This window comes from Erythrolamprus reginae, chromosome 8 (assembly GCF_031021105.1).
Source record: "Erythrolamprus reginae isolate rEryReg1 chromosome 8, rEryReg1.hap1, whole genome shotgun sequence".
Taxonomy (NCBI): Eukaryota; Metazoa; Chordata; class Lepidosauria; order Squamata; family Dipsadidae; genus Erythrolamprus; species Erythrolamprus reginae.
This window is the reverse complement of record NC_091957.1, coordinates 45444383-45461082: the sequence shown is the minus strand read 5'-3', so window position 1 is coordinate 45461082 and position 16700 is coordinate 45444383. Positions and strand designations below refer to the sequence as shown.

The 16700-nt window shown below is 43.1% G+C and overlaps 1 protein-coding gene across 2 annotated transcripts in view; it reads right to left on the bottom strand.

The window, feature by feature from the left end:
- The window catches only part of XPNPEP2 (X-prolyl aminopeptidase 2), a 42967-nt gene that overhangs the window by 10684 nt on the left and 15583 nt on the right, over positions 1 to 16700 (bottom strand). For both annotated transcript variants that reach the window (XM_070759837.1, XM_070759835.1), the window contains exons 10-16: positions 12752 to 12950; positions 12225 to 12314; positions 10234 to 10343; positions 7790 to 7867; positions 5807 to 5878; positions 2415 to 2475; positions 168 to 237 (exon numbers count right to left, since the gene is read on the bottom strand). In XM_070759837.1, coding sequence (XP_070615938.1) covers positions 168 to 237; positions 2415 to 2475; positions 5807 to 5878; positions 7790 to 7867; positions 10234 to 10343; positions 12225 to 12314; positions 12752 to 12950 — 680 coding nt within the window. The remainder of the gene's footprint in view (positions 1 to 167; positions 238 to 2414; positions 2476 to 5806; positions 5879 to 7789; positions 7868 to 10233; positions 10344 to 12224; positions 12315 to 12751; positions 12951 to 16700) is intronic.

Below are 16700 nucleotides of genomic sequence, written 5' to 3'. Positions count from 1 at the left end.
TTCTCTTTTAAGTTCTGTCCCCTTGAGGAAACCCTGCTTATATTTATGCCCAAAATGTGAGAGTTGTTGGATTTCTTCGCAACCAGAGAAGGAAATTTGGGAAATCATCAGTAAGGATATTAGTTTTCCTTGCTTTCTTCCTGCCCTCCACCTCCCCAAAATCTCACCTGATGTTCTGGATGGAAAGACAAGCTTGCTCAAGTCAATATTTCCCATCAGCACTCTTGTGTAGGCTTCCTAGAGAAGAAAAGAAGTCGTTCTGAAACCATATTTGGAAGGAAAAGGGTGAGTTGTATTTATAGTAACCCTAGAACGCAGCTTCTCTCATCCCCCTGGAGACCTTCTGGAGGCTGGAAATGGCCTGTTTCCCAACTTCTGGTGGGTCCAGTAGGCTTGTGTTTCTCCTTCCCCAGGCTCCAAAGGCTTCCCTGGAGCTAGGGAAGGGTAAATAACACCCCCCATCCCCCTGGAGGCTCTCTGCAAAAAAAACACCTTCCCAGAGCCTCTGTGCGAGCCAAAAAACAGCTGGCTGGCACACCCATGTGCATTGGAGCTGAGCTAGGGCTATCCTGCCTGTCGGCAACTACTTCAGCTTCAGCCACAACAACACAAGAGCACACAACAGGTTTAAACTTAATATTAACCGTTCCAAACTTGACTGTAAAAAATATGACTTCAGTAACCGAGTTGTCGAAGCATGGAACTCATTACCGGACTCCATAGTGTCATCCCCAAACCCCCTTAGATTATCTACAGTTGATCTATCCAGATTCCTAAGAGAGTACAAGGGGTGAGTACAAGTGCACTAGAGTGCCTTCCATCCCCTGTCCTATTGCTCTCCTATATCTCCTATTCCTTTCTTCTATTCCTATATCTCTTCTTCTATTCTTTCATTGATACGTTCTATTTCTATATCTTCTTTTCTATTATTTCTTAGATATATTTTACTATGAGTATCTCGTCTATAACCTTCATCATGTATCTTACTATGTGTATGTATATATATGTGTGTGTCACATATTTTTTTGCTGAATTTGAAAATTAAGGGAGACTAGGATAGATCTATTTCGGCCTTATTTTGGCCTCGTCAGCTAGCCATACCCACTGGGACTTGAACCTGCAACCTTTGCCTTGTAAGACAGAGAATTATCCTCTAGGCCAGTGATTTTCAACCTTTTTTGAGCTGCGGCACATTTTTTACATTTACAAAACCCTGGGGCACAATGAGAGGGGGGGGGCTAAAAAAAGTTTGGACAAAAGAATTCTCTCTCTCTCTCTTCCTCCCCTTCACTCTATTTCTTTCTCCCTCCCTCTTTCTCTTCCTTCCTCTTTATTTATCTCTCTCTCCATCCCTTTCTTTTTCTTCCTTTCTTCCTTCCTCTCTTTTTTGCTCTCTTTCTCTCTCCCTCACTACCTCCCTCTATGTCTTTCTCTCTCTCTCCTTCTCTCCCTCTTTCTCTCTCTCTCTTGCTTTCTTTCTCTCTCTCTCTTTCTTTCTTTCTCTCTCTCTTTCTCTTGTTCTCTCTCTTGCTTTCTCTCTCTCTCTCTTGTTCTCTTTCTCTCTCGCTCGCTCTTTCTCTTTCTTGCTTTCTTTCTCTCTCTCTCTCTCTTGCTTTCTTTCTCTCTCTCTCTTGCTTTCTTTCTCTCTCTCTCTTGCTTTCTTTCTCTCTCTCTTTCTCTTGTTCTCTCTCTTGCTTTCTTTCTCTCTCTCTTGTTCTCTTTCTCTCTCTCTCGCTCTTTCTCTTTCTTGCTTTCTTTCTCTCTCTCTCTTGCTTTCTCTCTCTCTTGCTTTCCTTTCTCTCTGAGCTTCGCGGCACATCTGACCATGTCTCACGGCACACTAGTGTGCCACGGCACACTGGTTGAAAAACACTGCTCTAGGCTACAGTATCCAATCCCTTCAGCTCTGCACCAGGGAAGGGTTACATGTTTTTGTGTCAAATCACCCTGGTGTATTGAAGGAACATCACAGCTCCTTATTTGCCTCTCGGCCCAACCCAGGGCCATTTCCAAGGCAGTTAATTTTATTGATAGCCAACAATTCTATCTGTATCTTTCTATCTATCTATCTATCTATCTATCTATCTATCTATCTATCTATCTATCTATCTATCTATCTATCTATCTATCTATCTATATCTACCCACTAAAACTCTCATCGTGTATTGGACAAAAATAAATAAATAAATAAATAAAATAAATATGGCTTGCATGCCAGCAGATATGGCTCCACGTGCCACCTATGGCACCCGTGCCATAGGTTTGTCATCATTGTTCTAAGCCAACAACATTCTTCCAGCAAGGAAGTGAAAAGTGAGGCATCTCTGGACCTTTTTTTTTTTTCTGGAGGAAAGCTGCGATTGATACTATATGGTAGGTCTTATCATTCAAGTGGGTTTGAGAATCAGCCTTACCTTCTGAAAAGCTGTGGGCTCCCCCCAGTGGATGGTCCGAGTAATGTCTGTGGTTCCATCACTACAAAATGAGAAAACAAGGAAGAAGCTACTTCAAGACGGAACTTCCTCCACGGAGCCCAGGAGTGAAATTCAGCAGGTTCTGACAGGTTCTGGAGAACTGATAGCAGAAATTTTGAGTAGTTTGGAGAACCGGCAAATGCCACCTGTGGCTGGCCCCAGAGTGGTGGGAATGGAGAGTTTGCAGTATCCTTCCCCTGGAGTGAGGAGGGAATGTGAATTTTGCAGTATCCTTCCCCTGCAGTGGGGTGGGAATAGAGATTTTGCAGTATCTTTCCCCTGGAGTGGGGAAGGAATGGAGATTTTGCAGTATCCTTCCCCTAGAGTGGGGAGGGAATGGAGATTTTGCAGTATCCTTCCCCTAGAGTGGGGGAGAAATAGAGATTTTGCAATATCCTTCCCATGGAGTGGGGAGGGAATGGAGATTTTGCAGGATCCTTCCCCTAGAGTGGGGGAGAAATAGAGATTTTGCAATATCCTTCCCATGGAGTGGGGAGGGAATGAAGATTTTGCAGTATCGTTCCCCTGGAGTGGGGTGGGAATGGAGATTTGCAGTATCCTTCCCCCAGAGTGGGGAAGGAATGGAGATTTTGCAGTATCCTTCCCCTGGAGTGGGGAAGGAATGGAGATTTTGCAGTATCCTTCCCCCAGAGTGGGGAAGGAATGGAGATTTTGCAGTATCCTTCCCCTGGAGTGGGGAAGGAATGGAGATTTTGCAATATCCTTCCCCTGGAGTGGGGTGGGAATGGAGATTTGCAGTATCCTTCCCCCAGAGTGGGGTGGGAATGGAGATTTGCAGTATCCTTCCCCTGGAGTGGGGAAGGAATGGAGATTTGCAGTATCCTACCCCTCAAGTGGTTTGGAAATGGAGATTTTGCAGTATCCCTCCCTTGCTACTCCCACCAATCCATGCTCACAGAACCGGTAGGGAAATTTTTCGAATTTCACCCCTGACTGAGTCCCTGAAAAGCCACTGACCTTCAGACTTTCCGGGAGAATCCTGAGACTGTGGCCTTTGTGTCTACTTTGCAGAGCAAAGTCTTAGTTTTGGCTCTTCTAAAGGATGGGGGATGCCAGGTCTGGTATCTAGTTCCTTGGTTATTTACAGCAGATCTGGAACACATTTTCTGATGGTGGGTTGTTTTATAAGAATGGTAACCAATCACCAACCCATCATGCATAGGATAGAAAAGGTGGTTAGAGAAAAAATATTTTCTCTATACCACAATACTAGGGTAAGAGGGCACCCTCTAAAGCTCATAGGTAAGAAAGCGAGGACAAATAAAGGGAAATATTTCGTCACTCAGAATGTCCTTGGTTTATGGAATTCACTTCCAGAAGAGGTCGTGACAGCTGTCAGCCTGGATAGCTTCAAGGCAGGATTAGACAGATTCATGGATGCCGAGTGTATCAGTGGTTATTGAAATGGATGTCCATGTGTTGCCTCTATGTTGGTTGAGGCAGGCAGGATTCCCTTGAGTACCATTTGTTTGGGGTCAGGGGAAAGGGAGGGTCTTGCCTTCTCTTTCTGCTCAAGATCCCCATGGACAACTGGTGGGCCACTGTGTGACACAGAATGCTGGACTCGTTGGGCTTTGGCCTGATTCAGCATGGCTCTTCTTATGTTCTTACCCCAATGAGGCATTTAAACTATGGTGCTGGAGAAGACTCCTGCAAGTCCCTTGGACTGCAAGGTGATCCAGCCGGTCAGTCCTAGAGGAGATCAATCCTGACTGCTCTTTAGAAGGCCAGATACTGAGCAGGGAAGTCAAAATACAGTGGTACCTTGTGATACGAACCCCTCGTGATACGAACCCCTCATGATACGAACCTGGGGTCCGGAAATTTTTTGCCTGTTCTTACGAACTTTTTTCGGCTTACGAACCCACCGCAGATCGCAAAATGGTGCTCCGCTGGGCACCGCCACCCAGCTGTCACCTTTTAAAACAGCCGGGGGGCTTCTTGCCGTTCTCCTGAACCCAAACCTGAACTTTTCGGGTTTGGGTTTGGGAGGCCGCCGAGAAGCGCCGCCGCCCGGCTGTCACCTTCTGAAACAGCCGGGGGGCTTCTTGGTGTTCTCCCAACCGCCGAACCCGGAAAAGGCTCCGCCCATGGAATTCCCTATTGGGATTCCCCACCTCCTTTCCAGCCTCCAGATCGTCCGAAAACGCCGCTGCCAATCGCAAAAACGGTGCTCCGCTGAGCGACGGCGCCCAGCTGTAACCTTCTGAAACAGCCGGGTGCTTCTCGGTGGCCTCTGGAACCCAAACCCGAACTTCTGGGTTCGGTGTTCGAGAGAACGTCGAGAAGCCCCCCGGCTGTTTCAAAAGGTGAGAGCCGGGTGTCGGCGCTTCTCGGCGGCCTCCTGAACCCGAAAAGTTCGGGTTTGGGTTCGGGAGAACACCGAGAAGCCTCCCGGCTGTTTTAAAAGGTGACAGCTGGGCGGCGCCGCCCAGCGGAGCACCATTTTGTGATTTTTTTTCTTTTTGCACGCATTAATCGCTTTTACATTGTTTCCTATGGGAAACAATGTTTCGTCTTACGAACTTTCGCCTTACGAACCTACTTCCAGAATCAATTAAGTTCGTAAGACGAGGTATTACTGTACTTTGGAGAAGATCCTAATGCTGGGAACGACTGAGGGCAAAAGAAGAAGGGAACGACAGAGAACGAGGTGGCTGGATGGAGTCACTGAAGCAGTTGGCGTGAGCTTAAATGGACTCCAGGGGATGATTGAGGATTGTAGAAACATTGTCCATGGGGTCATGATGGATCGGACATGACTTTGCAACTATCACTAACAACAAACCGAGGACCCCAATGTTGCACAACAAATCCCACCTAAGCAGACTCTTTGCAATACTGCAATTCAATACTAAATTCTTTTACTCCAAAGGAATAACCGTTGCCTCAAATTATTTGACGAGTTGAAGACTTCTAGTTTCTTTTGAAAAGTAGATTTAAAATATCTGCTTGTTTCTATCCCGAAAGAGAACCCTTTGAAGTGCATTTTTAACAACTGTATTCTGGTGTTCCTCCAAGAAATGGCTTGTGTATGATGTATTTATGTTTACTCCTCTCTGTTAAGATCAAACATCACTATTTATTTTGACAATGTTCTTCTGATGGATCCACTCTGGTGCCTCTTAATCTCAAAATTTCAATTGAGGAAGTGGATGGTTGATCAAACAAAATCAACTTTGTGCTAAACAGCTGTTCTCAGAGCATAGCCCAATTTTAACCCTTAGCCAGGAAGATCCCTAGACATGTTCCCACCAAATGCTGGCATCTGGTTTCTAATCCAGAAGGTGGCTCTTGATGACCATACTCACAAATATTGGCCTCCAGAATCCAATAAGTACATTTCATTGGGATTCAGCTTTCGAGAAGTAAAATTGGACGGGCTGAAAGAAAAACAAGGAATGTTATGTTATGTTGACTTCAAAGAGATCTACGGCTAAAGAGGATCAAATATAATCCCATTCATGCGCTTAGATAGACAGATACAGATGAACAGAGTTGAAAGGGTCCTTCTAGGTCATGTAGTCCAACCCTGACTTGTTCTGCCAGCGTGTTTCAACCACCCATAATTACAGGGTAATTAGTCCAGGAAGACACACACCACACGATAAAAGGAAAACCCAAAAGTTTTTATAAACAGAAAAACAGAAACAGCTCCCTTTTTAAATGTCAAAGGGATTTTCTGGTACACACAAGGCACAGGTTAAATGCAATCCCATTGCTCACCCAATAACTGGGAAATTGAGTCCAATTCTAAAGTCCAGAGAGTCCACACACAATCTTGAACAGCACAAAAACCACGATCTTGACGAAACAATGAATCAGATAAACTGCCATGAGGCTAAAACACCAGGTTGCACTTTTATCTGTAGCACTAATTACAGCAGCCCCACCCAACCACAGGTGGCCTCATTTTCTCTTGCAATAATCCTTCAGTTGTTGTCTCCTATGCATCACTCTACGCATGCGTGGATGTGTCATTAATTCTTGCTCAGAATCCAGGGATGATACAGATGATTAATCTCCTCCTGGGCTGTCTGCCAAACTCCCCTCTTCCCTGTCACTCATGCTTCCTTGGTCAGAGGAGGCTTCGTTGGCAGATTCCATCAGGAGCAAAACAGGCCTGCAGCATGTGGATGTTCCCCCACATCCACCTGCACATTCCTTGGGGCAGGAGCTGGGCCAGAGCTAACCACAACACCAACTCAAGCAGGAGACCCAACACCATTGATGGCGAACCTGTGGCTTGGATGCTAAAGGTGGCACATGGAGCCTTTTGCCCTAGCTCAGCTCCAATGTGCATGTATATACCAGCCAGCTGAATGCTGGCTAGCACAGAGGATCTGGGAGGGCGTTTCTGGCTTCCATAGAGATGCGGGAGCTTCCCTGGATCTGGGGAGACTCTCTAGAAGCCAAAAACACCCTCCCAGAGCCTCTGTGCAAGCCAAAAATCAGCTGGCTGGCACACACTTGCACGTTGGAACTCAGCTAGGGCAACGGCTTATGTGCCAGCAGATATGGCTCCGCGTGCCACCTGTGGCACCTGTGTCAAGGTTCGCCATCACAAGTCTAAAGGATATCAAATGACAAAGTCTTCCTACCAGTTGTCTTTGTCATGAGCAGTAAACATACATACCAAGCTATAAACACAGTTCAGCTACAACAGAGAACAGAATTTCAACCGCAATAACACAAGAGCACGCAACAGATTCAAACTTACTACGAACCGCGCCAAACTTGACTGTAAAAAATATGATTTCAACAATCGAGTTATCGAAGCTTGGAACTCATTACCGGACTCAATTGTGTCAACCCCAACCCCCAACACTTCTCCCTTGGACTCTCCACGATTGACCTCTCCAGGTTCTTAAGAGGCCAGTAAGGGGTGTACAATTGTCCAATTGTCTTTCCTTTCTTTCACCTATCATATATATTCTCTTCCTTTCATATATCCTCTCCTTTAAGTTCACCTTCACCCTCTTTTATATTTTCACATGTCTATTTTCTTCCTATGTATTTATGTATTGGACAAATGAATAAATGAAATGAAATGAAATTATCAGAGAGAAAATATCAGAGAGAAAGTATACCAGAGTGTAAACAATGATCTCTAGCGCCCTCTTATGGCAATCTGCAGCACAATCAACCAATCAGAATTAAAGCTATATACATTAAGGCAGTTAAATCTACATGCATACATTGTTGGTTTATATATTGCCAACCCAACTGTTTGGACTGAGTCCTAATAACACCCTCCATTAAAACCTTCCCCTCCACCCCCTTTTCCCCAGTACCTGTAATGAGCCAAGGCTGCATTCAAGCCACTGGCTGAGATGGTCTCAAAGCTTGGACCCTTGCAGTATTGCTCTTTCCTGTGGGAGAAGAAAGAACATCTCGTATTCCGTTACTGGATTCCCACCTCGTGTTAAAACAATCAGAGTTTCTTGACTAAGCTCCCAATCGCTGGGTTTGCATAGTGCGCTAAGCCAAAACTGGAACAATTCATATCATCCTTTGGGTCAATGCATCAATTGGGACTGAATTTCTTACTAGGATTAAAGGATATGCAGTGGTACCTCTACTTACGAACTTAATTCGTTCTGTGGCCAGTTTCTTAAGTAGAAAAGGTTGTAAGAAAAAACAATTTTTCCCATAGGAATAAATGTAAAAACAAATAATGTGTGCGATTGGGGAAACCACAGGGAGGGTGGAGGCCCTGTTTCCTCCCAGGAGATTCCTAGAGAGGCCCCACGGAGGCTTCTCCCCGCCTTTTCCGGTTACAGTTTTGGAGGCTCGGGTTTGTAAGTGGAAAATGGTTCTTGAGAAGAGGCAAAAAAAAATCTTGAACGCCTGGTTCTTATCTAGAAAAGTTTGTAAGTAGAGGCATTCTTAGGTAGAGGTACCACTGTATTCTAGCTGATTTGCATCATTAATTCAATATATGATGAGTTCAAGAGAGCTCTTTAGTTTGGAATATCAGAACAATTTGATCTCTGTTGGGGTGGGTTCGCTCCCTCCCACATCACAGGGGTGCATGCACATGTGCAGTAAAGGAAAATCCAGCCCCCCCCTCCAAAGCTGAAAAAAGATGGCGGCCACATGCACAGTGCTGGAACTTGGCTTTGCACATGCTCAGAAGGAAAAAAAAAATCAAAAAAATTGAAATAAAAGATGGTGGCACCCACAGACAGACGACGACCAATCTGGTTTGGTGATGTCATTGTGACATCACCACTGTGTCACTACCGGTTCGGGTGAACTTGTACAAACTCACCCCTGTCTGTGGTTGACAATTTGAAGCATCAAGGTGCCAACCAATCTGTGGAATCAATTTCAGACAAAACCACAACATTTTGTATAGCAGCACCAGATGTATGGATGGATGGATGGGTGGGTGGATGGAGAGAGAGAGAGAGAGAGAGAGAGAGAGACCAATAGCTAGATATTGACAGACAGACAGGATAGGACAGAAAGAAAGGAAAGAAAGGAAAGAAAGAAAGATAGATAGACAGACAGACAGACAGACAGACAGACAGACAGACAGACAGACAGACAGACAGACAGACAGACACAGATAGAAGAGAGTGAGGGGGGGGGAGAGAGATACCAGTAGATAGATACTGATAAACAGACAGTATAGTATAGTATAGTATAGTATAGTATAGTATAGTATAGTATAGTATAGTATAGTATAGTATAGTATAGTATAGTATAGTATAGTATAGTATAGTACAGTGATTTTCAACCTTTTTGAGCTACGGCACATTTTTTACATATACAAAATCATGGGGCACATTGAGCGGAGGGGAGTGCGGGGGCTAAAAAAAGTTTGGACAAAATTTTTTTTTCTCTCTCTCTCTCTTCCTCCCTTTCACTCTATTTCTCTTCCTCTTTCTCTCTCTTCCTTCCTCTCTTTTTTGTTCTCTTTCTATCTCTCCCTCCTTCCCTTCCTCTCTTTCTCTCTCTCTCTTTCTTTGTCTCTCTCTCTTGCTTTCTTTCTCTCTCTTTCTCTCTTGCTTTCTTTCTCTCTCTTTCTCTCTCTCTTGCTTTCTTTCTCTCTCTCTTTCTCTCTCTCTTGCTGAGCTTCGCGGCACACCTGACCATGTCTCGCGGCACACTAGTGTGCCACGGCACACTGGTTGAAAAACACTGGTATAGTATAGTACAGTACAGTACAGTACAGTACAGTATGGTTGTAGGAAGGAAGGAAGGAGGGAAGGAAACTAGCTAGCTAGCTAGATGATAGGATAAAAATGAAAGAAAGCAAGAAAGAAAGAAAGAAAGAAAGAAAGAAAGAAAGAAAGAAAGAAAGAAATAAAGAGAAAGAAAGATGAATAGATGTATGGATGATAGACTGATAGATGATAGGATAGATAAATAAATAAATGTTAGGTAGGATAGAAAGAAAGAAAGAAAGAGAGAGAGAGATGATGATGATGGATGGGTAATAGATGATAAGATTGATTGATTGATTCATTCATTCATTCCTTCCTTTTGGGAAATGGATGCATTCATTCTGCTAATGTTTTACCTGACTCTCTAGTTCAGTGTTTCCCAACCTTGGCAACTTGAAGAGATCTGGACTTCAACTCCCAGAATTCCTCAGCCAGCATTTGCTGGCTGGGGAATTCTGGGAGTTGAAGTCCAGATCTCTTCAAGTTGCCAAGGTTGGGAAACACTGCTCTAGTTATCCCCTCCGCTTACTAGGGCAGCCGTCTGTCCTTCCATTCAAACTGACCTTCGTAGTGTATCCAGGTACTGTGCTCCAGACAATTCATCCACAGAATTCTTGGGTACGTTCTTTTCCAGCCAAACCAAATACCGGATCAGTGCCACAGCATCTCGTATCTGAGCCAATGCAAAGCAAAGAGAATAAGACCCAGGTAAGTGCCCCTGTCACTCACCCTGCACCGAAGCAGGAGAACCAGCAAAAAGGAGAGAAGTTGCAATATCAGGGATTGGATAGAAAGAACATCCATAGAAACCTAGAAACCTAGAAGATTGACGGCAGAAAAAGACCTCATGGTCCATCTAGTCTGCCCTTAAACTATTTCCTGTATTTTATCCTAGGATGGATATCTGTTTATCCCAGGCATGTTTAAATTCAGTTACTGTGGATTTACCAACCACGTCTGCTGGAAGTTTGTTCCAAACACCTACTACTCTTTCAGTCAAATAATATTTTCTCATGTTGCTTCTGATCTTTCCCCCAACTAACCTCAGATTGTGTCCCCTTGTTCTTGTGTTCACTTTCCTATTAAAAACACTTCCCTCCTGAACCTTATTTAACCCTTTAACAAATTTAAATCCATGCCTTTATTTTTCTTTTGTTTCGTTTTGCTTGAGTCAGAATAAGATTTAAACAGGGACTTCTCCCAGTACTTTCTCTGGGTTAGTAAAACCCTTGGAGCTATATTTACACAACAGTCTGCTTTGCTTAGTTTGAATAATGTTTGCACGTTTTAAAAAAATGCTTTATCCTGATGTGCAAAGCTGACTTTTGGGGTTAGTACAATCCAGTCCATTGGGAGAATCCCCCCTTGCCAAATAGGTTAATTTAATAACCACGTTAAACACAGCGGTATGTACGCAGCTACTATAGTGCGGTGCCAAGGACCCATTTCCAGCCTCACAGCCTTCCCGAACCTATTTTTATCTCTGGTGGAAACTGGAACTGACATGTTTTAACTCTCCTTTCTCAATGTGATTTCATAAAAGCAGAACAGGGAAAGGAAAAGCTCTGTGCCTATATTCGCTTGCGCGTGGTGAAAAACCATCTTGTAGAAAAAAGAATCGTTAACGCATCTATCCAAAGTATCTGTAATTTAAGGCAAACCCATTTAAAGAAAGAAGAAGAAAAAATCCCCAAAATTGATGGAACTTACTTATGTACTTACTTACTTACTTACTTGTTTGTTTGTTTGTTTGTTTACCTACCTACCTACCTACCTACCTACCTATTTATTTATTTATTTATTTATTTATTTATTTATTTATTTATTTGTTTGTTTATTTGATTTATAGACTGTCCTCCTCGCAGAGATTTTGCTTCCATTGTGGTCATAAGTTGAGGTAGCTATACACTGTGTTCTTCTAACCTCCTCCCCTCTACCCCTCTTATCTTCCTTCCTTCCTTCCTTCCTTCCTTCCTTCCTTCCTTCCTTCCTCATTCATTCATTCATTCATTCATTCATTCATTCATTAGTCTGTCTGTCTATCCATCCATCCATCCGTCCGTCCGTCCGTCCGTCCGTCCATCCATCCATCCATCCATCCATCCATCCATCCATCCATCCATCCATCCATCCAGCCAGCCAGCCAGCCAGCCAGCCAGCCAGCCAGCCAGCCAGCCAGCCAGCCAGCCAGCCAGCCAGCCAGCCAGCCAGCTAGCTAGCTTGCTTGCTCTCATATTCATTCATTCATTCATTCATTCATTCATTCATTCATTCATTCATTCATTCATTCATTCATTCAATTTTTATGCCACCCAACTCCCTAGAGACTCTGGGCAGCTTACAACCAAAAATATAACATCCAATGATACTATCCAATCCAATGGTCCTTCAGTTTTTAGACCAGATTGCTTCACAAAGCTTCTCAATGCAACACTCAAAATCTTTCCCGCTGTGGGAAAGTTCCTTTTCGTTGGTTCCTGAAGGTCCTTTTGGACCTTGGCTCTCAAGGTCGTTGCATCACACGGGGTGAGAGTCCCTGCTGGGGATTACATACATGAGCGGCTTCCATCATCTTCTGCTCCTTGGAGTTTTTGACAGCTTTGGTGAGCATGACAGGGGAGTAATCGTCTTCTAAGAGGTTTTCCTGCAAACGGGAATGTGGGAATTTAGAACAGGGTGGAACGGAACGGAACAGAGTAGAGCAGAACAGAATAGAGTAGAATATAATATAGAAAAGAATAGAGTTAGGAATAGAATATAATATAGAATATAATATAGAATAGAATTGTATCTCTTTGAGGCGAGGAGAGGCCAGGCACCCTAACCCAAACCCTTGACTTGTGTGATGTCAAGCCCCTCCCACCTGGTCACATGACTGGCAAGCCACACCTTCAAAATAAGCCACGCCCGCAGTGTGGTAGAAAGGTTTTTTGCAGCCCTTCACTGGTTAGAAGTGATAGCTCATAGATGGAGAGCGGTTAAGAGGTGCTCTCTTTATAATCGTGGGAGAAATGTGAGATTAGGATAGGCTGAGGGAGAAGAAGAAGAATTGGCTTATCTTTCTTTTCTGTTCTCTCTTACTTGAGGGATCTCCTTGTAAAGCCCCAGAGTTGTGTATTCTGTTCCAATCCAGATGATCACCCCATCTTGGTGGGCATACGTTCGCAGGCTGGCGCCTATCTGGCCATAATCTTCCACCTTCACACACGGAGACTCTGGACATCCTGATGTCAACATCTGGAGTGCTTCGGGGCTCAGCCGACTCTGGTTCACAAACAGACTGGGGGAAAGCAAAGGAAACTGAGATGTCCCATTGGAAATGAGTAGTGTTGGGAGAACCGAACCTGCACAATTCGGGTCCGTACCGAATTTTGTGGTGTTCGGCATGCTAGGCCTGAACCCGAATTTGTTTTAAAATTCATGCTTCGGTTCGGCGTTCATGCCGAACAATGCGAAAGCCACTGCCCGGCTGTCCTCTGCTGAGAAGAGGAGGAGGAGCCGGGTGCCGGTGGTGGTGGAGGAAGGTAAACACCGGGGAGCTGTCGGCCGGTTGGTAGGCTGGGAGGGAGGCACAAAAGCTAGGGAATCCCATGAAGAGATTCCGGGGTCGAAGCTTTGACGTCATGTATACCGGCAGGTTGCTAAGGACACCAAGGTGATCACTTTCTGGATTCCATGGAATCCAGGAAGTGATCACCTTGACGTCCTTAGCAGCCTGCCGGTATACGTGATGTCAAAGCTCCGACCCCAGAATCTCTTCGTGGGAGGGATTCCCCAGCTCCTTCAAAGGGAGGTCTTTTCATGTAAAAAATATATATATTTATTTTTATGAAAAAGGACGCCGCAGCGGCGCTACAAGCAAAGGGAGGTCTTTTCACGTTAAAAAAAAATATTACGTGAAAGGACCTTCCTTTACTTGCGGCGCCGCTGCGGCGTCCTTTTTCGTAAAAATAAAAATAAATAAAAATAAAAAATCCGTTAAAATAAAAAACAATGGAATTCCGGGGGTGGAGCTTTGGTGCCATGGACCGTTCGGGTTCGGACGAACTTTGCGTGAAGTTTGTCCGAACTTGCCGAACCCGAACACCGTTGAGTTCGCCCATCACCAGAAATGAATTTAATCCACCCATGGAAGAATGGTTGCAGAAGCTGATGGAGTTGGCTGAAATTGACTACTCTGCTCAAAGAAAAGAACATAAGTACTTTTGTTTCCGCATGGAAACCACTTCTGAACTTCATGATTGAGGAAGTAAAGCATGAACTTTAGACTTTGTTTTTTTGCAGATTAAATTGATTAGATTTGCAGAAATAAACTGATTCATACTGTTACAGTAAAACAAAAAGTTGTGATCTTTTGATAATGCCCTTTTCTTTCTTTTAAATTTGTTTTTTAAAAGGCAAAAACAAAATGCAGTAACTACAAGAAAGAAAATAGCATGCAGCATAATAGTTATACATGAAAACATATTTACAATTACAAACATATTTACAATTACATATCGAATTCTTCGGTTACTCCATTTTCATCAATCCAATTATAAAGTTTGTCCCACACAAAGTTTGTCTCCTTCCTGTTTGTTTTGTAGCTCAAAAGTGATTTTGCTCCATTCTGCGCATTCTAATATTTTTAAAATTACCAAATTCATAGTCGGTGCGTTTTCTTTTTCCCAATTCTGTGCAAAAATCAATCGGGCAGCCTTTAATACCTGCACTATAAGATAATAACTCGCCTTTTCTTATTGTCCTCTGATTATCTCTAGTAAGAATGTTTCAGGTTTAAATTCTAATTCAATGTTTACAATCTCTTTAACCATATTTTGGACCATAATCCAGAATTTCCTTGTCTCTGGACACAACCATACTTTGAATTACATTTCCAACAATTGCTTTTCAGATTTGGATAAATTTTTGCTAATCTTGCCTGGGCATAATATCACCAGTAAAACATCTTATATTGGTTCTCTCTGTACGGGACAGAAATTGTTAATTTGTAGTTAATCTTCCAAATCTTTTCCCATTCTTCTAATTGAATATTATAACCAAAGTTGGTTATCCAGGTGATCATGTTTTCTTTTACTACTTCTTCTAAATTTTCATAATCTAACAGGTTATGTTATCTAACACAGTGTTTTTCAACCAGTGTGCCGTGGCACACTAGTGTGCCGCGAGACATGGTCAGGTGTGCCGCGAAGAAGGAAGCTCAGGTTCCGGTCTCGCAACTTTTTGCTGAGAGAGAGAGAGAGTGAGAGAGAGAGAGAAAGAAAGAGAGAGAGAAAGAGAGTGTGAGAGAGAAAGAAATCAAGAGAGAGAAAGAAAAGAGAGAAAACGAAAGAAAGCAAGAGTGAGAAAGCGAGAGAAAGAAAGCAAGAGAGAGAGGGAGAGAGAAAAGGAGAGGAAAGGAGAGAGAGAGAGAGAGAAATGAGCAAAAAGGGGAGGAAAAAAGAGAAATGAGAAAATGATTGAGACAGAGAATGAGGAAAGAGAGAGAAACAAGAGAGAGAGAAGTGACTCTTGATTTAAAGCATATGATAAAAAGCACCCAAAGAATAAGAGAAAAAACCCAGCCCTCACCTGTTTTTGGAAATGGTTCAAGAGTGTGTATACACACACACACATAAGGGTGGGGAGGAGACAGGGATGGAAAAAGAGAGGAGAGTGTCTTAGGGTGTCATTTTGTGTCATTTTGGTTGGTGGTGTGGCCCAGGATTTTGTAAATGTAAAAAAATGTACCGCGGCTCAAAAAAGGTTGAAAATCACTGATCTAACACACTGTTTCCCAACCTTGGCAACTTTAAGATATTTGGACTTCAACTCGCAGAATTCCCCAGCCAGCAAATGCTGGCTGGGGAATTCTGGGAGTTGAAGTCCAGATATCTCCAAGTTGCCAAGGTTGGGAAACACTGATCTAACAGGTAATACATCTTAGTAATAAATTTCCTTTCTGGTCCTAATAAAATCTTATCTAGTGTATTGATCTTTTGGTTGATTCCAAATTCTACCAAGTCTTATTTATATCTACTTTGTATTTGATAGTAAACTAACCAGTCTATTTCTTTCCCTTCGTAATGTCCTTTTCTACTGTAGCAGAAAGTGTCAGAAGTCAATGTTTCTTTTTCTTTCCCTATCCTTCCACACTCTTTTTTTCCCCTTTCCCTTTCATTTTATTTATTTTATTCATTTGTCCAATAAACAATACATATGGAAGAGAATAGACATGAAGTAATATATCTAAAGATAATATGTAAAAATAGAGGAGAAGATATATGAAAGGAAGAAAATATATATGATATATGAGATAAAGGAAAGGCAATTGGACAGGGGACGAAAGGCACACTAGTGCACTTATGTACGCCCCTTACTGACCTCTTAGAAACCTGGAGAGGTCAATCGTGGATAGTCTAAGGGAGAAATGTTGGGGGTTAGGGGTTGACACTATTGAGTCCGGACATGAGTTCCACGCTTCGACAACTCGATTGTTAAAGTCATATTTTTTACAGTCAAGTTTGGAGCAGTTAATATTAAGTTTGAATCTGTTGCGTGCTCTTGTGTTGTTGCGTTTGAAGCTGAAGTAGTCATTGACCAGTAGGACGTTGCAGCATATGATCTTGTGGGCAATACTTAGATCGTGTTTTAGGCGCAGTAATTCTAAGCTTTCTAGACCCAGGATTGTTAGTCTATTTTCGTAGGATATTCTGTTTCGAGTGGAGGAGTGAAGGGCTCTTCTGGTGAAATATCTTTGGACGTTTTCAAGGGTGTTGATGTCCGAGATGTGGTATGGGTTCCAGACAGATGAGCTGTATTCAAGGATGGATGGGTCTGGCAAAAGTTTTGCAGGCTCTTGTGAGTAGTGTGAGATTGCCGGAGCAGAAGCTACGTAGGATCAGGTTAACAACTCTAGAAGCTTTTTTGGTGATATTGTTGCAGTGGGCTTTAGCACTTAGGTTTCCCCTCGTTGTCCTCTTACTTGCTTTTGCATTTTATAATATTTTATAACTTAATAAAAATGTTTTTTTTTTAAAAAAAAGGAAAT